Source organism: Sinocyclocheilus rhinocerous, unplaced genomic scaffold (assembly GCF_001515625.1).
Source record: "Sinocyclocheilus rhinocerous isolate Xijiao unplaced genomic scaffold, SAMN03320098_v1.1 scaffold14, whole genome shotgun sequence".
In the NCBI taxonomy this organism is placed as follows: Eukaryota; Metazoa; Chordata; class Actinopteri; order Cypriniformes; family Cyprinidae; genus Sinocyclocheilus; species Sinocyclocheilus rhinocerous.
Window position 1 is genome coordinate 1589143 of NW_015629561.1, and position 23616 is coordinate 1612758.

Below are 23616 nucleotides of genomic sequence, written 5' to 3' on the forward strand. Positions count from 1 at the left end.
TTATAAAAATCTAACCTTTCATTGGATAATAAGAATTTAAAATGGGGGGAAATATCATTATGAAATAAATGTTTTTCTCTAATACACATTGGCACATTGGTTTTTTATATGAGAAAAACATTTATTTCATAATGATATTTCCCCCCATTTTAAATTCTTATTATCCAATGAAAGGTTAGATTTTTATAATTTTTTTAAATAAAAGATCAAAAGGATTAACAATGCAGATTAATTTTCACAGCCTTCTTTGATCATATTTACCAAGGGTGCTGATATTTTTGGCCATGACTGTATATTTAAAGGATTTTACAGAGGGGTTTGTTTATATATCATTTGCCTAATATTAGACAACATTTTATTGCTAAAAACATAGTGAAAATTAGTTTTTTTCCCCTCTGGCTGTTGATAGCATTGTCTGATTTATGGAGTGATAAAACATACCCAAAATCCCCTCTGTAAAAACATTTGACTCTCATCTGTCGACAAACAGAAACAAGAATTTTGAATCTGGCTTTATCCAGTGTTCAGATTTCAGTTCTGGAAAGTATGCAAATGAGTGCATATTTAAGTAGATACCACCTCATTTGCATATTTAAACATAATATTTCAGAAAACTTGTAATACAAAAATGTTTGCAATTGTTAATGTAATCAATCAACTAGGGAATTATGGTCATATCTATTAGACTTTTTTTTTTACTCAATTCAACTATATTTTTAAAAGACACTTTTCAGTACTGAATGAAATATAGTTTATTTACAATCATTGCTTTTAATTCCATGGTATGTGCTCTCCGTGTAAGTTGTAGGGTACTCACTGTTTTAGAGTCCAGCTCCGGAGGGTTGTCGTTGATGTCAGCAATGCTAATGAGGGCCGTGGCGGTGTTGGACAGGCCGAAGTTCAGGCTGCCCTCCATATCAGTGGCCTGAACTATGATGGTGTACTGAGACACTTTCTGAAACAACACAGAACATGTCCATTTTAATCAACTGAAAGGACACACATCATACATGTAAATCAGGACTTACCACAGATTTTATGCAGTTTTGGAATTAAAACAATAATAAAAAATCTACTTTTTTTTTTTCTTTTTCCTGAGGACAACCACAAAAATGTTGTTATATTTAATTTCACTTCTGGGAAAGACTGCAGAGAAATGATATCAGATGGTAATCCCATGGTAGACTGAAATTGTTACTGAATGATTACTATGTTACTTCAAAATAATATACAATTATACAATTAATATACAATGTCTATTTTAAGTGTATTGTACTGTTTTGTATGTTGTACTGTCTATTTTATTGCTTTGCTAATAGATTTTGAGTCTGGAAATAAAGTTAATATATACTATACTCCAAATCAGTGTTATTTTAGCATTATTTATATACTTTTACAGTATTTAATAATATTTTGAAATAGCTTTTATTTTTATATTTTCAGTTTTCATTTGAGTAATTTTGTCATGCGCTTTTGTCATTTTTATTTATATATTTTTTTATATTTATATAGTTTTAATTTACTATATCTGACATTTATATTTTTCTTTTATTTCAGCTTTATTTCAATGAACGAAAACAAATTTTAATAGTCTTAGTTTTTGTTAACAATAACAACACTGCTCCAAAGTACCATGGTATATGTCCATACAAACATGGTACATGTCCAAAGAACATGAAAACCTATTACCATAGAAAATAGATTCAGGAAACCATGGTAATACCATGGCACTTTTTGTTAGTGTTGTCCCTAAAGTATGACTAGAAACCTTATTCATCCATTTTATGTGATGGAACAGCCGAGCGGTCTAGAAGTTTGGCATCTAAGCCTGAACAAAGCTGTCTTACACAGACTTTGAGACTGTGCATATTTGGGAAATGGCGGCTCGTTGTGTTTGTCTGGGGATATGTCTGCCTGTCTGTCTGCTTGTATGCAGGCTTTTCTGTTAATTAGGACAAGAGGCTACAGTGAGCTCTGTTTTGCTTTGATACTTTGTCACTCAATATTTATGGAAAGACACACACCCACATGCATACACACAGATAATCAGTGTGCAAAAACAACTCTTCATCAACGGACATGAACCAGCCTGTTTGTAACCACGGATGAAAAGCAAGGGTTGCGAGGGCAACAGATGGATAGAAACATGTGCGCACACACACATCGAAGTGTTTGTTGTTGCATGGCCAACATTCCTTTGGGCACAGATCTGAAACTGTGCCCCCGTCCATGCTCGGGTGAATCTGACTCCAGTTAGTCCACACTGGGAGGAGACAGAGAGCTGAACCTGAGCCAAAGCCTCTCCTCTGCCTCTTTCAGCTCCAGCCGTATTAATCCGGTTGGCCGAAAGCCTTCTGTTGTTGTAGACAGGAAGTGGGGGGAGTCAAGGACAAGTCAGTGTTCCACTGAGACTGGTCTGGGGGACGGGTGTCTTGGAGGGAGGTGGCTGACTGCTGCTGTGAAGCAATGAATACCCTCACAAGAGCTTGCTGTAGATCTTGATGGTTTTACTTTGATGGCTTCCTTTTGTTTTAGCAGATGACTGCCCATGGGACATTACATTTAACCATAACTAAACATGAGAAATGCCTCTCTGACTCTGGCTTAGGACTGCCTACGTAGGCAGCATAATTGTGTTAATTATGTAGCCTTCTGTAAAGCCAACTTCGTGCATGCGTGTATCCTTCACAAGGGAAAAAAATGTTACAATTATATAAAAATTATAATTTATATATATCTCACCTTATATTTCATATAATATAGATAATATATTTTTTATTTGAGCAAAAACATACTAAAAATACAGTACCTTGTAAAAAATACTGTAATATTAAGAAATATTATTACAATTTAAAATAAGTCTATTTAAATATATTTTAAAGTATTATTTATTCTTGTGATGGCTGAATTTTCAGCAGTCATTACTCCAGTCTTGAGTGTCACATGATCCTTCAGAAATCATTTTATATACTGACTTGCCAATGTTAAAAATGTTGCGCTGCTTACATTTTTTGTGTTACCCTAAAGCATTTTTTCAGGGTTCTTTGATGAATAGGAAATTCAAAACAAACAGAATTTATATGAAATAGAAATCTTTTGTAACATTATAAATGTTTTTATTGTCACTTTTGATCAATTTAATGCATCTTTGTTGAATATTAATTTCTTAAAGTGCCCCTATTATGCCATTTCGAATCTTGCCTTTCATACAGTGTGTAATGTAGCTGTATGTGAATGTAAACAATCTGCAAAGTTGTAAAGCCGAAAGTGCACGATAAATAAAGTTACTGTCTCCCAAAAGAAAGAATCGACTCTGAACAGCCTAAACGAGTCGTCAGTAATTCAAGTCCCAATTCCATGATGGCAACACGTCGCGGGGTAACACATTTGCATAATGCCTGTCTATGTTCTAAGTTGGCCGGCCACAAACAACTTGACCCGCCCTTAAACACTGCAGCTTGTTCATGTGGTTAACATCATGTCGAGAAGACGCTGTGTCCTACGCTGGGAAAGTAAATTCATTTTATTTTCACTTCCAAAAGATGAGGCTGCAAAGAATCAGTGGTTAAAATTCATCTTTTCCCACTGTACCACAGCAGTACAACCCCAATCTTTTTGTGTTAATGTATTTTACTGACGATTGCTTCTCTAATCTCGGGGAGCTCAACGCATGATTCACAAAATGCTTGCTCTTGAAAGATGGCTCAGTACCCAGTTTATTTGGACCAGCTGGCTCCACTGAATCACAACCTGTAAAGTATGATAACTAATAGATGTTTATATTTTCTATTGAGCGTTCAAAATATAGAACTATGGCAATTGGCGAATCATTTCCAATATGCGCTGTACTTGGTATCAATAACAACAGACTGGGCCATCTGACCAATCAGAGCAGAGTAGGCTCACGGAAAGGAGGGGTTTAGAAAGACTGAATATTAGAACTGCTTTGAATGAATCGTTTGAGAATCTTTGGAAAATGAGGTGATATTAAATGCATATTTTGAAAAAACTAAAGTGTTTTTTGACCTTGCATGCATGTAACCCTATTGTAGGAGACTCCCAAAACAATATTAGGAACCTTAACAATGGCATAATAGGGGCACTTTAAAAAATAACTTACCTTAAAATTAAACTTTTGAACGGTAGTGTATATACAGTATAACGTACAATCAATATGAAAAAAGATTAAGCGCTATTTATATAACACATGGAGTGGGTGCACCATAGAGAGTTACAAATCGGTCATCTATGATTTTAGTTAAAATGCCTTAGTAGAGAGCTCAATAGGGAATAAAAAAAGATTTCATATACAGTATAAGGAAGAAGGAAGGCATCAAAGCATGTACGAAATCACCGTCTACTAAGATGCATTAATTTAGTCTGTTGAGGGCAGCATAGCATTTATCCTTCTCTATCTATGATATTCCCACAGCTGTTGGTGGAAGTTTTAAAGTAAATTAATATCATAAATATTAATTTTTTCAATTTCAGATTCAACTTCTAATGGGAAATATGCATTGTAGTCAATAAATATTTATTTGGTTACTTCTAAAGCTCACTTGAATTTGTTTTAGCTCAATGGACGTGACCTTATGATGCCTGGAAGCCTGTCTGATACCAGTTTCCTTAGTGGGAACCTTCATTCAACTTTTTGTTAATTAACTGACTGACTGGACAGGTCTTTCAGAGTATTTCTTTCATAATCTTTCTGTCTACCCATCCATATTTCACTCTCCCTCAGGTAGCTGTATTTAAGAGGCAGGTCAGGGACTCCTCAGAGGAGCTCTCATGGTTTTATGGCACTTAAAGAACCGCAGAGTACTGCGGACACACACTGAGAGTCATTAAAACCTGCGTCTTCTCGTTAATATTGACCAGTTCGGCTCAATTAATGAGAAGTCAATAGTGGCTGACCTTTATTAACACAATAATGAAATATCAATACTGTCTCCTCTGGTTATGCTCTGCAGAGAACAAGAGAAACAAATCAGTGTGTAATTAATCTTGCACATTTTTCATACAGCGCCGGCTGCGGGAACGGAGAACGTGACACCAAGAGATGAGCTTAAACACATTTCCAGTCCTGAAGAGAATGTAAAACAATTACACCTCAGGACAACTGGCAGAATCTCTGAGACTTGAGAGCAGATCCAGCGAGAGACGAGTTTCATCCATACAGACTCTCACACGCTTGAGTCAACTGTTATGAGGAGCATTACACAGCCCAACAGGCCCTGACCTCACTTCTCCCACACACCTCGCTCGCTCCCTCGGGAGAAAAGGGAATAGAAGAGGTGATAAGGGGAAGGAGAGGAGGAGATGATAGTGGAGAGAGTGCAACCAGAAGTTATGATTCTCCCCGTCTCACACAAAGAGGGAGTTTTGGATCATCTGGGAATGACTGGCACTCACACACACACATGTACTTCACACCGATCGATTTCCTAATGAGGTGCGGCAGAGTGGACACGTTCTAACCCAGACCTGACACAACTAGGCAAGCGCACACACACACACGCATGCACACAGACCACATGGCCTCTGGCAGAGACAAGAGACAGGTAATGAAAAGCAACAGCTTGGACAATCTGGCTCGAACAGATTCACAGAGCTGCAGAGACAGACATGCAGGGCTTTTAACACACACACACACACACACACACAAGACAAAAGATACAGCACTGCTGCTGCAGAACTTTTAAGCACTTTGATTTTATGTGATTCAAATCCGTTACTAAACACCATGATATATCAATCTGACAAATGAAATGAACATGCTACATTTGGTTGAAAAGCGCCATGGGATTTAAAGGGATAGTTCATGTATAAATTTAAATTCTGCCATCATTGAATCCTCATGTCTATTGAGATTGTATGACCTTCTTTCTTTCGTAAAATACAAAAGGAGATGTTTAGAACAGATTGTTCAAGCTAGTGCTGGACCGAAATAGATATTCTGATGGCCAGTGCCAATATTGAAGAGAGCAGAGTGGTCGATGGCCGATATAAAACAGATACCAAATAAACTGAAGACAGAGAATGGAAGCTTCTGTCCATCTGTGCTGGCATTCTCTGCACTGTCAAAATAAAAGTCCTGCTTCTGACACTTATCGGTCAAACAGAAAAATGTATCGGCCAATGTCAACAATTAAAAAATGGCTAATAATTTTTTTTTTTTTCTGACATGTTGGTGTATCTTTCACTTGGATGTTATAAGTTGCACTGAGTAAATACAGCAGGATAAAACTGAGTCTGTCTTCATTTCAGACTGTGATTACTTTAAAGGGGGGGATTTTTTTCTATACCCACTGTATCAGTTGACTGATCAGAAAGACATTCCCCAAAGCGCCCTCTAGAGGATGCAGCATAGAGTTCCCATTTGAAAGGGAACCTAACTGCGATAACAATTGTGATTGAAATTTTTTTTTTTTACTTTTTATAACTAAAAGAATATAATGACTGTTATTAAATCAAAATAAAATATTAAAATAAGAAATATTACTATTGTAATAGTAATTCAAAATAAAAAAGAACAATAAATAAAAATAATATCCACCTTTTTCCTGAATGTTGAAGTCTCGCGTGACTGGAACTATGCTTTACATTTCCTGTCTTCTGGTGTTTCTAGTCAAATTAATATATTGTCTGAGCTGATAATATAATGTTAAACCTATGAAAATGGTTTTAAAATGCACATGGTACCATTGTTTCATCACTTTACAGTGTCGCAATGACTGTTTTTTTGCAGTAACTCACCTGTCATAGTTGATGACATGAAGCAACATGTGGTTAGCTGCACTGAAAACAGATGAGTGCAAATATCCTACATACAGCTCCCGATTGGGGTGAAGTTAGGGGGATTTTGTCCACAAAATGATAAGAGCACATATTATTTCAACAATTTATTTTATTGTATTATTTATTTTAACTTAAGCGGTGCAAGCCATGCTCATTTTCTTTTGTCATCGTTTATGTAAGGCATACAGCACCGGACACGGACAGATTTGCTGGTACGCAAAACAAGTACTTTACAGGAATTCCTTAATAAGTTTATTGCTGTTACTGTTGAAGCTAATAACAGCACAGCTTAACCCTGTGCACATTTTTATATTTAGTTATATTGAAAAAGTTTCAGATGAATTAATTCAGTCGTTCTTTTTTATCCCGCTTTAACATGGATTTCTATGGAGTCCGGAAGACGAGAGCATCCAAACGGAAGTTAGAATCCATCATGGCGGTGCTCATCGGTGACTCAGGAAAAAGGTGGATAGAAAAACAATATTGTAATTATTTTATTTTACAGTACAACAGTAACATTACAATACTAATATCTGTGGTTGTCTTAATTTCTTAATTTTCAAATGTTAAACTATCAATGTTTATTTTAGTGAATGCTTTTTGTCATTTCGAAACTTGACAGTCTGTAGACCCCGCCCACTTTCATTGTAATAGAATGAGGAACATGAACAATCTTCCAAACGTCTCCTTTTGTGGTTCACAGAAAAACACTAAGTCATAATGGTTTGGAACATTATAAGGTGAATAAATGATTCATTTTAATTTTTATCTGCAGAAATATGTCTTTCCTAAACCCGTAAAAACACACACATCCTATTCCATTTAATTCCTGTATGATATTATAGATTCATGTGGTGCTATTAAAAGGAAAAGTGAAGAAATAAAATGACAGAAATGGGGAAGGCTGGTTGTAAAGTGCATAATATGGACATATTTGGCACGAGGGGCATAAGACAAGATGACAGTTGCAGTAAAAGGCATGCAGTGCAAAAGACGTGGAGAAGGGCTGCTGCTGTTAGCTGCTGTAATCAGACAGGTGATGGCGAGCAGGTTAAGAGGTGTGTGGAGGTGATGGGGTCTCGGTGTGAGAGGGTAATTGGTATTCAGACCTGATCAGATGTGTGTGACATCAAGTGAATGTGAACTCCCATCATTGCAAGTGACTGCACCAGGTTTCTTCAACCCACTAATTACTGCATAAATATTCCAATTAGATGACAGGTACTGATGAAGGAGGATTATGCTCCTGATGAGAGAATGTGTATGTGAAAGAGACAGATGGGAATGCAGAGAGGCAAATGCTAGGATTGGTATATGTATGTGCAGACAGCTGCCCATTTCCCATGTGGCCCCCGTTGGGTAAAACACTGAAAGTTCAGGAGGAGTATATTCATACAAGCCCACCAATCTAAACACTAAGTGGATAAACAGCAATGCCTCAGTCCAATTAACTAAATTTTCAAGTACTGTTTTCCATATTCTTTGAAAACGTTTTTGCCCTACCATGTCACCAATGTGGAGCTTGAGTTTCTCATGAAATGCCTGTAAAAACCACCACATCACCTCTTCAAAAATGGCCCAAAAAAAAACAAACATGAGGGACATTTTTTACATTACCATTCAAAAGTTTAATTCTGTTTCTGAAAGAAGTCTCTTATGATCACCAAGGCTGCTTTTATCAAAACTACAGTAAAATATTCTGGAATACTGTTTCAATTTAATAACTCTTTTCTATTTTGATTTAATAAAAAAAAAAAAAAAGTATTTTATTCCTGTGATGGCAAAGCTGAATTTTCAGTCTTGAGTCTCACTTGATCCTTCAAAAATCACTCTAATATGCTGAGTGGTTCTCAAGAAATATTTCTAATTATTATCAATGTTGTGTATCAAACAGTTGTGCTGCTTATTTTTTGTAGCATTAAATGTCTTTACTGTCATTTTACTGAATACTAACTGTCGTCATCATTTACTCCCTCTCTACTGTCACTTACCCAAACCTATGTTGTTCCAAGCATGTATTATTTTCTATCTCCTTTTAAAGAAAAATGAAAGGAGATACTTCTGCTTTTTTTTTTTTTTTGGAGCTTGTTAGTATAAATCACCATCCACGATCACTGTATGGAAAACAGAAGCTTGGACACTCTGTCCATCATCTCCTTTTGTGTGTCATGGAAGACAGAAAGTCATACGGGTTTGGAACGACATGAGGGTGTGTAAATAATGACAGAATTTTCATTTTTGGGTGAATTATTCCTTTCAGTCTCGTCCAACAACATCTTGCCTGACAGAGAATGTGATGTTGAAAATCTTCCAAATGTTCCATTTGCGATGTGGCTTTGTAAACACATAAGTGTGTCCCAGTTCTAATTGGAGTGCACAGGTGGAAGAGAGCGCAATCACTGCGTTAGATTAATGAGGGTCGCTCTCTGGTCCTGAGAAGAGGACAGATTACCTGCCTGCAGTAGGTACCACGTCCCACATTCATGCTCCTGTAGACATCTCAGCCAGTCTGTCTTAGTCATTGGATTAGCAGGAGTCACTGCTCCAGGTACAGACTTATGATAACTTGTCAGAGAGAAAATAGAAAATCTTGAGATGACAGCAAACGTCATCTAACGTGGCATGAAGGGTAGAGAACTTTACGTGCCATGTGAAACAAGATGCCAAAGGAATAATGATGAAGACTGTAATAGAACCGTAGTGCCAAAACCTCCCTAAGCAACTGAAAAATCACTGCAATGACTGCAAAGTAGCATATTTTAATAAAAAGGCCACCAAAAGTGATTTGATACAAGCCATTAACCTTTAATACGTAATTTACTAACAATAATTTGTTAGAACAACAACTGTTTTAATGGTTTGAAATTATTATTATTATTGTTGTAAAATAAAAGTATTATTTATATAACAAATAGTTCCGGCACTAAAGTACAACTTATAATAGCTACACTTATGATGATTACAATAATAATAATAATTATAATAATAAATATATGAACTTCCTACAGTAACTAATAGTTCTGGCACTAAAGTGTAACTGATGATGAAGATAATAATAATCATCATCATCATCATCAATTATACTTGAGCAGTAGCACTATTTGTCATACAATTAATACTTCTGAACACATTGAGTGGTCTCCAGTTACTACAACTAGAAATGTTTCAATATTTTAATATGATGCTAATGAGAATGGGACTAGAATCTGTGGCAAGAAAGCAAGGGATCACGTAGGATGGAGAGATAAAGGGGAAGTTGAAAGACTTCCCTGCAGGTCCGCTTAAGCATTCTGGGATAAACTGAATGGACCTCTGAATGACCCTGCTCATTAGTGGAGCAGAGGGAGGTTAAGGAGGAGCACACAACTGTGTGTGTCCTTGTGTTTGTGTGTGTGTGTGTGTGTGTGTATGTGTGTGCGTAAGAAAGAGGGATCGCTAGAGCGATAGAGAGGGGGATTAATGAAGAGGTCAAACAGGGGAACACGTCTGGTGGGAAGGGTCAGGCTCTGAGACTCAGATGAGATATGGGAAAGCTGTTCCCATGACCCATAGAGTTCATTTGTGTGGGTATGTGAGTGCATGCATGTATTGAAAATGAAGTCAACTGCATTCTGAAGTAGACACTAAGAAGACCCCAATGATTAGCTGAATTAATTCTAGGTGGGGCTGGAAATAATAAGTATAACAAGACTTGGGAGCATGTACATATCTCTGTTGTGCAACAGAGGACAAGCTAGAAAATCCCAGAAATGAGGCTGAAACCCAATTTGCATACCTTTACCGAGCATGAGAAATAAACACTATCCTGGGAATCAAACACATACTTCATTTCGGTATGAAATGAAATCAGGGTGCCGAGATAAATTTTGAGGATCGTAAAAGTTTCTGTCTTTGTGTGCATGTGTGTGTTCATGTTGTAGCATTGTCTTCCAAACCTGTTTGAGGAACTCTTTTTATTTAAACAATGAAAGTCAGTGGGGTCCAAAACATAACATTAGACCAGTGCTTCTCAACCTTTTCTCAATCCTGTTTTCCTACACAATAATCAAAGATATGCCAAGATATTTCCAACATTTCCACCGTAATGTGACAAAGCTGCTTGTTTTCAAACATTTTTACTGATATGCTTAATTAACTAATGTGGTTAATTAATCTAATATATAAAATAAATTAAGTACAATTCTTTTTGTGATTCAGAAGTTATTCAGAACTGTGTTATTCACTAAAAACAATAGTTACTGAGGGAACATAAAAAGAAATACCATTTCCATTAATATCTTGATTTTTTTGTGCTTATTTTCAGCATTTTATTTAGATTAAATGTAAATTATTTAAATACATTAATAATAATTAATTATTTTAAATACTTTTAAGTCAGGCCCCCTGGTTGAGAACCACTGCATTAGACCCCACGTACATTACTGTAGACATTCAAAATATCTTATTTTGTGTCCTACAGAAAAAAGCCATACAGATTTGGAATGACATGAGAGTGAGTAAATGATGACAGCATTTTCATTTTTGAGTGAACCACTCATGTGCCACTTCCTGCTCTGCAATTCTTCTCTCCCAGTAAAAACACCTACTTTTTCATAGAGCATGGGTTTGTGTGTGATATTAACCAAAAAAAAACCCCACAATACTATATTGGACAGATACTATGCATTCTGAAATCCAGCAAAGCATTTTTGCAGCATTTTCAGCATCTTAGCCATTGAAGCGTTGACTGTTGTCCTGCTCTGATGGGGTGTTCTGGGAGGGCAGATAACTGCTCTTCAACTTGAAAAGGTCACAGACAGCTCAAAGGACAGGCTGATCATTAAGTTGATTCTTAAAGCGCTGTTTGTTACAGTGCAAGAATGTCTCTTCACAATGTTGTTCACAGGAAACTATGGACCATCCACACCAAGTATGCTCAGACACACCATAGCTGAGAACTAATGATTTTCTAATGCAGGGAGACAGAATGTGAAGCCGAGACAAACACTTTTCATGGAATGGCAAGGTTTGTGTAAGCACACACACTTGTATACTCAAACCCATGAGAACTCCAAACGCATTTCACACTGATCAACAGTTCTTTGAAAGAAAAATCAAACGGAAGCAGCTTCTTGGAAGCATGCTTGCTTTTACATGTACGAGACCTGACTGACCTCTCTGTCGATGCCTGAAGCGATGGTGCTGATCTCTCCCGTGGCTCCGTTAATAGTAAACATGTTAGGAATGGGGATGTGCGGCGTCTGGCTCAGGATGCGATAGTGCACTAGCCCATTTGCCGTGATGCTGTCATCTGCGTCAAAGGCCGTTACCTGCATTACAGAAGTGCCTGGAGAGGAAGAGGGATAAACAAGCGTGAATCAAAACACTAATGCATGCATAATCACTCCGTTTCTGTCACAAAGCAGCTGCGCTTGTTTGTCCGAGTCGCTAAGAACAAACATGCACAAACGGTGGCTATTTGATCAGTGATTCTATCTTTTTGTGCTGCTCCCTGTGTCAGAGCAATGTCCAAACGTCACATCTGATCCCGGGGTCTTTCTCACCCAAGCTGTCTCATCTTCTTCATTTCTGATTCTGCTATCCATACAGAATCTGTTCGGTAATGAGGGTCTGTCTGCCTCTCTTGCCTCTGTCACTTTCATTATCCCTCAGTCCTACTATAGCTGTGTGGGCAGTGTTAAACTCAAAATGAAATTACTTATAGAAATGTTTGTTAAAGTTTGTCTTTTTTTTTTTAAATGTGTTTTTTGGTTATTATGTGAAGGATTTTTTTAGATAAAAAATGTAATTGTAACATAATTGTTACAATTTATATTTAACATTTATTTAAATATTGAATATATATTCAATATGTAATTAAATATTAAATGTATTATGAGTTCAATTAAATATTTATTTAAATATCATTAAATATTCAAAAATATTTCTATTTATTATATATATTATTATTTATTATATATATAATAAATATGCTGGGTTTTGAGGCTGGGTGTGCATGAGTGTGAAATGTGTTTGTATGAGAGCGAGGCGTCAGGTGCCGTATGATGCGGGTGGGGGTCCATATGGCCTTTAGTCCCCAAAACATGTTTATCGATTTCTGAGAGCTTGTCTCACACCATCTTAAATGTGAGTGAGCAATTAGGGGCCTCCAAATAGAGAAACGGAGGATAAACCTCCTTGCGACGTGGGCAAAATGTCACCCTGTCAGTCTGTGTTAATGCCCTTCTGTCGCTCCTGTGTTCCAGTCATTTCTGTCATTTAATATTAATGGCCATGGTGACCCAGAAAGCTGGTCCGAGGGGGGTGACCGCACGTTTAGCCACACACGAGACCTCACGCATTTGCGGGTTTCTCCAGCCCCGCTGTAATTGTGAGGAGATAGTGCCATCATTTTGTGACAACACACCTATGAGGGGATAATTGTGGCTGAGAGTTCTATTTCAAAGTTCATTGAGTTTCAGAGCAGAATCTGTCACTATGCCCCATGAGAAAGAGGAAAAGGAAGAAATGAGCGAAGGGAGAAGAAAAACAATTAAGCCCTCTTCTGATAGGGCTACATCAATTTTTGAACAACCAGAGAGCGAGCAAGCACATGTGGAGGGATGAAGAAGACAAAAGAGTTGCATGTCAACTCTGTCGCCTTCAATTTTCAATGAGTGCCATTCTTTAACGGGATTAAATGCTCTTTATTTGTAAAAGTGAGAGAGATGACCGTGCAGGAAACAGTTAACCCCTGGGCCTTTTCAATTGCGTTTTAATTTGAAAACTAATTCAATGCTGTAATTGCTTTTCGACTTAAACCACTGAAGCTCAAAATTCCTCCTTTCATTAGGCGCGTGCTGGTCGGGAGGCTCTCTCTTTCACAGGTATATAAGAAATTGGGGAGTCATTAGTTTTAACAAGTTTAACATAACCAGTCTGAGAATGGAAACCGACCCTTGCAGGGCCGGCTCAGTTGAAAGCGACGTATCCTTTCGAATCACCCACCAATTCAAGGCTGTCCAATGCGAAGTATTCTTTTCGGACACGAACATGCAAAACCCATCTCGCCGCCACTTTGTCCCAATTTTCAATCACTTGTGGTATGGCTAGATCACAACGTGCTTACACTGAAAATATGACATAAAAGCTCTCTATACTTGACTGTCCGTCCGAGACAAGCTGCTAGCCAGACTAAACCAGTCCTCCAAGCTGTTATCACTCCGTTTTCCACCACAGATTACACTCAGCACTGTCTCACACCACCCTCATGGTGAGGCTTTCAAAGCAAATCTGTTTTGTCAGGGCTGTAGCCATATGGAGTCCTTTGAGGACTATGAAGAGGCAAATGACTTTTCCTGCAAAAAAGAGCCAGAGGCAGACGTCTACTTTAAGTCCATTAAACTGATTGAAACATTCCTCTCTCCTCTCAGCGCTCTCTTTTCTCTCTCTTCTCCTCTCCTGTGCATGGACGTCAGGGCCGAATTAACCCCCATGGCCAGCTGTCTGAGGCTGAGCATTGAGTAGCATCCTATCGTCCACTGTTAGCAAATTTCCTTATCGGCCGTGTGAGCTGGAAGTGTGAAAACAGAATTTTCTAGCCATGCCGCTCTTTTGCTGTGGCTTGTTTTTCTCTGCAACAGACAGTGAACATATCCCCTTGTCATTGGTTATTTAGGCAAAAGAACAGAAAGCCAAGTAAACAAGGATACATCTGACTAAAATATGAGGCAGGATCAGTGTTGATTTTTGAGGCCAGTAAAATGCAAAACAACAGAGAATAGTTTGAAGATGTCAGGAAAAGAGAGAGAGAGAGAGAGAGAGAGAGAGAGAGAGAGAGAGAATTTCAAAAGATAATTGGCTACAGCAGTTCCGTGAGCTTGGAAATATGAGTTTTCTAAACACTGTCATTGGGTGGTGCAGCTGACTTTTTGGCACACAAATTTTCTACAGGGTATTGAGGAAAAAAAGTGAAAATTAGGAATAATTACTGTGAAAAGTACAAGAACACTTTGAGACACTTTGAGAATGTGAGAACTGTGACGCTGCCTTAACTGCTTCATAGGTTGTTACTAAAACAGGATAATTCACAAAAAACTATTTATAAAGACTACTTTATTTATTTTAGTTAGTCTGAATTGTTAACATTCTGTTTCTCCTCAAAGAATACTAAATACTGATTACATAATGTCATTAATGTTATGTACTGGTGTTGTAATATTATCTCACAAATTCCATACAGAGTGTCTGTATTCTGTCGCAACAAATGTTACTATCATAATGTGATGTATTTCTGAGCAAATTATTAAATGGAGACAAAATGTAGGGCACATTTGTCACATACATATTTTTTTTTGTAAATGTATTATATATAATACTATATATAATGTATTATAATGTATTATGTATTAATGTTTTATATATATATATATATATATGAGGGGGAAAAATTACTGGATTCACACAAAACAGTTTAATTTGATCCAGGTCTGATTCACAGCTGAATTGGATTAAACTTAAATTGGATCAGTCTTCTAAATGCGCAGTAATTGGGTGATTACTTGTGTTTAGGCAGCAATGGACACAATTTAATTACTCTATGTGTCTACACCTCCAAATACGTATTTTGTTGGCAATGAAATCAGTAATGTATCATTTAAAGATGGATCCCTCTGTTGAATTGATCTGATAAGTTCACATACATATGCGGCTGGTGATAAGGACACTTCCCTGCATGCTCCTCTTTGAACGTGGCCTGTAGTGCAGGAGCTGATGGAAAATCCGCTGTAATACTTCAGAGACACTCTGATATGAGCATCTGTTTGGTCCAAGCTTCCCTTGGTGAGTTAAACTGATAAACATGTTCTTTCAACGTTCATGTTTAAAATATACAAAACATCTGCTGTGATTTAATCCTTGTGATCGCAGAATATCAACGGTCAACATTGGCATTGCCATTTTCAAGGCAATGAGATTAACTGGGGTCTCATGAGAGCCTAGAGATGAGTTTAGCTTGAATTTGCGTGAACTTCATGTTTTTAATTCACGTGAAACATGGAGGATGTCAGCATGGACAGCAGAGGGAAAATGGAACAGCCTGTAATGAGTCAGTTTTCCATGGATGATTTACAGTGCTTGTTTGGCGTGGAGCAGACCCATGCTCTACTGAAGGGAAACAGAAAATATTGTGCAGTTCTTTTTTTCTCTTTGTTCCCATGAGAATCAAGTTTTCTGTGTGGAGAGCTCAACAAAATAAAGACTAAAGTTTTGTCCTTAGAGGTAAGCTTTCTGGGCCATAACATTACAGAAGTTGAACACAATCTGACTCACAGTCTATGCTTTGGTTGCTCAGTGAGTCGACACTGACCCGAAGAGGAGGAGAATAAAGAAAGAAACTGAACCTGTGTTTGTTAGACACAATGGGAATGCCGGGTCAGAGAGCACAAAGAAGCGTTCATAGTAAGGGCTGATTCACTTGGGGTATTCAATAAATCATCAAGGGAAAACCTTGATGATTGATGAAAAAAAGATTCCCTTGTTTGACTTGAATTAGTACAATAATAGTGATGAGAATTTGATGCATACCACAAACAAATAATAATAATCAGCGCACATCTTGTTTATTGTCCGCGGTGCACGCAAATCCATAATCGAAATTCTGAGCATGCGAGATATCATTTTTTCTGATTGTGATTCTGTGTAAATGCATTTAGGCCACCTTTGTGCGACATTAAGAAGTATGTAGAAACACACAGTATATTAAATGTATATATTATATAAATAATAATTAAATAATTAATATTATTAATACATAAATCATAAAGTAATTAATAAATAAATGTGTGTGTGTGTATATATATATATATCATCAGCATCATCATAATAATGGCATTATTAGAATTTATATCTTACTAAATTATTAAAATAATAATCTCAATAATAATAATAATAATAATAATTATTATTATTATTACTACTACTACACATATCAATTAATAAACAAATAATTAAAAAATATATATAAATATATCATTGCACATCATAATTAAATATGATTAACAAATAGTAATACAAACATTATTAACAAATAATAATACATATGGTATAATATACCTCCGCACAAAGTTAGGAGTGATCTTAATGTTGATTGTTAATATATTAGTGCTGTCATAAGTAATGATGATTTCGGTCATTTTCATCATCAGAAATGTGAAACACATCATCACAGCATAATTATCAACATGACTTTTATTGTGGATACGTACCTGGTTTGGACATTTCAGCAACTGATCCGTTGTAGACCTGGTTCTTAAACTCAGGTCTGTTGTCATTCATGTCAATGACATAAATGTACAGATCAATAGGAGGCTCCATTTGGTTTCCGTTAATATCCACTGCATGGGCTCTGAGCTGCGGATGAGACAACAATAAAAGCACATTAATTAATAATTCATAATTCACACATAACTTCACCTCTGCAGATGATTCTGCGGAAAGCACAGCACTGATATTAAATCAGATTTAAGAAACTCAGAGGCTTTAAAGATCTCTGTGTGCTCAGTGGACGCACCGAATGGAAATTGCATTCATATTTCATATGTTAGATACGGGTTCCGGTGGGAAGGCATTGCGTTGTTCCTATCTAAAATCCATGAGTTATTATTCAGAGAGGATTTCAGAGTGTGAGTTGGAGTTTAGCTTCAAAAAAAAACAAAACAAAAAAAAAACTATTTTGGTTAGATCTCAAAAAAAAATGTGTGAGGCGAGATAAAGCTTTCTTTAATTCAGATAAACAACCCCTTAAAAATAAAATAGTTTTTTTAGTGATAGAACATTCCCACAGGAGATGGGATAAGGGAGGGGGAAACGAGAAACAAAAAAGCAAGAGATCGAGAGAGAAAAAGAGAGGCATAGAGGAAAGGTTTAAAGCTGGATTAACTCCAAATTCATCTTCTTTGAATTTATTCACTACAGAATTACATGCACACGCACTAAATAAAACTATTATCCTAAAATCCCTCCCCGGAATTACATCCCAAATAAGAGGGTTGCATTGCTCCATACACTATACACGGGAACATCGAGATTCTATATGCATTTCTGCAGTAATACAACACCTGCCGCCAAATGCTCTCATTTAATATCGTCCGAGACGACAGGTTTTTGTTGTGCACGGCAAAACTAACTGTCAAGCAAACAAATAAATAAAGACACACAACAGGAAAATCTGTTTCCTCAGCTGCTGTGCTTAGCATTCTTTATGGGTTGGTGAGGCGGCTGTGTGTGTGTGTGAGAGCATGTAGATATGTGTGAGATTGTCTGTTGTTAGTGGCTGAGACACTGCATCTTTGATCTGTCGACCCATGAGAGCGTGCGGACTGCAAATGTGTGGCTTAATGGCATTATTAACATGCTAGCTGACAGGACCAAAACGCTAGACAGAGACAGAGCGACAGAGAGAGAGAGAGATGGGCTGAGAATCAGAGAATCCTCCTCTAGTTCTTTATCCCTTTATTTTCTTTTCTTGCCACTGTGTCAAAGCCATCAGCTTTTAAAATTCTGCAACACACTCTAGTGGTGGGAGACTTGTGGGCAGTGAAGAAAAACAACTGGAAACTCACAAAGTGAGGGAAAACTACAAACCACAGAAATAGCTAGAAGGTCAGTGTCGTGATTGCAGTACATTTGCCATGGCCATTGTTAGGATAGGGCAGTGTTTTTCAAGCTTTTTTTTTTTTGTCTAATGTACCCTCACAGTACCCCTTCATCATTATCATTTATAAATCAAAGTGGTCGTTAGACTCACTTTTAAACAAAACACAATCAATACTGTGAGTGAAGACAACTTCCCTTGTTTTAATGAGACACCTGAGCTTGTTTGTTGTTTACAGGTTTTAACAGTTCTGGGCCAATCATGGAGAAACTTTGAGAAAGACTTAAAAGTGATTGTATTCATAATGAAGTCATATTTTTGTTGTGTAGGTTTAACAAACAAATATCTAAATTCCAAGTTCATCAAAAATCCAAGAGCTGCAGTGGTTTATGTCAAAATGAAACTGCATTTGCAACCTATTTTACTTCCATAATGTTTATAGAGACTGAATTGTTGGATATTTGACCCTGTATGTTCCTGCCACTTTTCCACTATCCTGTCAAATTAAGGCAACAAAGCCAATAAATAAAAAAGAAAGAAAGGCAAAATGAATTAACTATAACAGTAACTAAATAGGGCTACTTTTTCAAAAGTGACAGTACAGACTTTTGTTACAAAACAAATCTATTTCAAATTCTAATTAATCTTTGTCATCATAGGAATACATTCGATTCAAATAGAAAAACAGTGCTTTTAAATGGGACTAATATTTTACAATATTACTGTTTTTACTGTCTTCTTGAATATATAAATGCAGCCTTGGTGAGCATATTTTAAAACCTTTTGAACGTGAATGTACATTTTGTTTAAACATATTGTTAATTCCATTTTTTTATCTTTGCAATGACATTCATTTATGAATATTAAACAATAAAACCACAAATGTGAATTATGAAAATTAATCTAGTCTATTTTAATTTCATGCTGACTTAAAGATCAGCTTTAAATAGCCAGCTGCTGGTCTGGTTTCTGTGACGAGGGAGTCATCACTATTGTTAACACAATTGTTGTTAATTATGAGCCATCACCATTGTTAACCTCAGGTTGCTCCGGGGGGATTGTCCTTGTAATAAGTTCATGACTGCGTTCAATTGCAGCACTGGAGACACCAATTCCGGCCCTTGTGATGCGCTGATAAAAAGTATTGTATTCTACTCAAGAAGGCTCTAACTGAATCAACCTCCTCATACATTACATCAAAAGCCTTGTGTATAAAACTGGGCTTTCTGCACTAGAACATCCAGAGTTAGAGTGCAAATTGTGAGCAGATACCAGATATGAGAAGTCATATGGGTATTCATACTATGGTGAGTAACAGAGGGGCTGCATAAGCTAACCGCCGCACAAGACCCGAGGGGCCACTTAACCTTAGCAGTGCTCATACACCTATCGTCCTGACTCACTAACTGCAGGCAATGTCTAACTGAACGTAAACATGCATTTATGCTCAGACGCACACACAATCGTACACATTAGCTGTTTCCTATTAAAACCTACTGAGTTGTCTCACTGCCTACATTTTTCTTATACAAATACAAATCATACACAATCAATCAATCAATCAATCAATCATGAATGGATAAATAAATAACACAAAACACAGGGTGTCATTTTATATAATCATAAGTTTTAAACCAATTATATATATTATCATTCAATTACTTTAATTATATACTATACAAAATCAATAATAATAATAATAATAATAATATACACAAACAGACACAGATGATGTCACGTGTATGTTCCCATTTAGTTCCTGTTTGTCCTTATTTGGTCCTTCCTGTTCCTGTCCCCATTTAGTTCTATTAGTTCCAGGTGTTTCTCATTATTAGTTATCCTCCTCACCTGTCTGCCCCTCGTTATCTGCCCTATTTGAGTTCTAGCCCGTTCTGTTCTCCCTTGTCTGGAATTGCTGATGTCTACCCTTGCTACGTGTTTTCCTGTTTCCCTGGATATTATTAAAGTCTATAAGTTTGAATTCGACTCTGCGTCTCCTCGTTCCTCGCTCCATGCTCCTCACAGTAGCAAGCCGTGACAGAATTCCAGACCCAACAAAAAAAGTAAACGGTGCTCCTTCTCCCCGTTTTTGTTTTCTTGAAAGTTTTTTATTTTCACTGTTTTCCCCCCGCGATCATGGAAATCGCCGCTTGTTTCGCCGCCTTAGCCCACAGAGATCTCCCCTTCGTGAAGTACACTTGGGAATTCTGCGGGCTCGCCACGGCGACGGCTTTGGACGATGCCACGCTCAACTCGCTGTTCTGGATCGGGGCTAATTACCATCGCCCCGTGGACCTCCCAGACACCACTGGACTAAGCTGGAGGGAAGGGATCCTCCGGTGTCTGGAGAGTGTCCGGCCCCGATCCAGAACCAGCTCGCTGTCAAGCCCGCCAGCCTCTCCTACGTCAAGCCCGCCGGCCGCAGCTGACTCAGGCCTGCCGGCCGCAGCTGACTCAGCGTCCTTGGACATGGCGTTACCTCCAGAGTTTTCGGCTCCTATCCTCAACCCAGAATCTGCTCCAGAAAGTTCTCCTTCATCTCCGCTGGTCCCGTCCAGCTCTCCATCGTCCCCTGAGTCTCATTCGTCTCCGCTGGTCCTGTACAGCCCTCCTTCGTCTCCTGATTCCCCCGAGTTAGCCAGCCCTGCACCTTCAGAGCGCTCTCCAGAGTCAGCTCCTCCAGAGCGCCCTCAAGTGCCCGCTCCTCCAGAGCGCCCCCCAGAATTCCTAATTATCCCCAAGAAAATTTTTTTGGGGCTGGGGGGGCATATGCCCGTGGCCGTGGTGGCTGTGGTGGCCGAGCCGGCTAAGGTCACGGAGGATCCGCCATGGCCTCCTGGACTGCCTGATCTGCCATGGCCTCCTGGACTGCCTGCGCCGCCATGGCCCCCTGAGCTACCAGCTCCGCCATGGAAACCTGAACTGCCTGCTCCGCCATGGCCCCCTGAGCTACCAGCTCCGCCATGGCAACCTGAACTGCCTGCTTCGCCATGGCTCCCGGGCTCCCTGATCTGCCCTGGAGGCCCTCCTTGGCTCCACTTAGTTCCTGCCCTGCACTAGACTCCAGGGCAACCACACCCCCAGTGTAACTGTTAGGGCGCGGGACGCGCCTTCCGGGAGGGGAAAGTAATGTCACGTGTATGTTCCTGTTAGTCTTTATTTGGTCCTTCCTGTTCCTGTCCCCATTTAGTTCTATTAGTTCCAGGTGTTTCTCATTATTAGTTATCCTCCTCACCTGTCTGCCCCTGGTTATCTGCCCTATTTGAGTTCTTGCCCGTTCTGTTCTCCCTTGTCTGGAATTGTTGATGTCTACCCTTGCTACGTGTGTTTTCCTGTTTCCCTGGATATTATTAAAGTCTAAGTTTGAATTCGACTCTGCGTCTCCTCGTTCCTCGCTCCGTGCTCCTCACAGTAGCGAGCCGTGACAGATGAACACAATTGGTGAAAAGTCTGGAGTATTTTTTTTGTTTTGGAAAGCTGTTTTTTAAAACACCATGCTACATTTATTTGACAAAAATACAGTACAAATTTTAATATTGTGATATATTATTACAATTTAAAATGATGATTTTCTATATAAATATATATTTTTGTGGAAACCATTAAACATTACCATTCAGAAGTGTTTTTTAAAGAAGTAAAATTAAAGTAATTCATTCATTTAAATAAATTAATACTTTTATTCAGCAAAGATGCATTATATTGATTAAAAGTGAGAGTAAATAATTTATAGTGATTTAAAGATTAAGTAAATACTGTTCTTTTGAACTTTCTATTCATCAAAAAGTGCTGCTAAAATATATCAGAAAAATAAAGAGCAGCAAAAACTGTTTTCAACATTGATATTAATAATAACCATAATTAATAAAGGAGACCAATACTTATTGATAATAATTGAACACCAAATCTTATTGATAATAATGGAACACCAAATCAAAATATTAGAGTGATTTCTAAAGGATCATGTGACATTGAAGACTGCATATTTTTGACCAGTAATATATATTAAATATATGTATATTTATACATATGTATATATATATATATATTATACATTTACATAAATATATATATATTTCTTCACTAAGCCTGTCGCAATGCATTCTGGGATTGCATTCTATGCAGAGGATTTATGCAGTGTCACCTCTGATTTTGACCCGAATGAGGTATCTTAAGTGACAGCATAATTAAGTTACCTACCTTTTGGGACAGCCTCCATAGTACAATGCCTCCAGAGGCAGCTCACTATGTTTAGAAAATGTATGCACTCACACACACACATCAGCTAACTTAACCACCGTGGGTGCTGACTTATTCAGATATGCAGACACACACTTACACACACACCTGGTGAGACAAGCCTAGCCGTAATTTAGACTGATAGGTAGACGTACAGTGCCACATCATCTACTGCTCAATGGACCAGAGAGTTAAGAGAAAAGAGGCGGAGTGAGAGAGAAAGGGAGCCATAAGTCAAAAGTAGGAGCCACAAACAGAGAAGAACTCGTTTTATAGCCGATCTAAATATATACTAAGGGCCTATTGACACTTCCTGCAAAAGAGATGAGATAAAGAGGCAGTTATAATTGTAAGGAACAACCGTGGGAATCAAAAGCAATGTGTTGTGTTAGGAGCGCGTGAGAGAGTGACAGTAGGGGAAGATGTGGTGGAGGGAAGGCTTGCTGGCAGCCTGGGGTGACAGGCAGAAACATTTCTAGTTTTATTCCGACTGGCAAAAGGCCATAAACTCTTGCAAACTGGAGCATGTTTCTTAAATGGGTTGAGGCCTGTTCCACTTTAAATAGGATCTGTATAGGGCAAAAATTATCTTTCCGAGCCAACTCTGGAAAGAGGCGCACTTACATGGTAGGAGGCTCTCTCCTCTCTGTCCAAAGGTTTAGTGACAGACATTCTCCCGTTCTCTCTCACAGATGCACACAGTAGCACACACGCGGAGACGCGACCAGAAACTCGTTGTCAGAGCTGCGGCTGCCCTGCGAATTTATCAGTTAAATAGTTTCGCAGCTGAAAGGCTACATGACATTTCTCAGTAGTGAGGTTCTTGAAGCAGTTCAACTTAAAGATTCGCTATTAGAAGACGCTGCTGCTGAATATTTCTGAGAGACGCACAGATGCAGGTATTCACACGCACTTAATCTCTCTCTCTCTCCCTCTCTCTCTTTCGC

The 23616-nt window shown here is 38.0% G+C and overlaps 1 protein-coding gene across 1 annotated transcript in view; it reads right to left on the reverse strand.

The window, feature by feature from the left end:
* LOC107739294 (cadherin-4-like) overlaps window positions 1–23616 on the reverse strand; it is a 238594-nt gene that overhangs the window by 22643 nt on the left and 192335 nt on the right. The window contains exons 7-10 of the mRNA XM_016551374.1: window positions 23294–23350; window positions 17043–17187; window positions 11952–12124; window positions 818–955 (exon numbers count right to left, since the gene is read on the reverse strand). Coding sequence (XP_016406860.1) covers window positions 818–955; window positions 11952–12124; window positions 17043–17187; window positions 23294–23350 — 513 coding nt within the window. The remainder of the gene's footprint in view (window positions 1–817; window positions 956–11951; window positions 12125–17042; window positions 17188–23293; window positions 23351–23616) is intronic.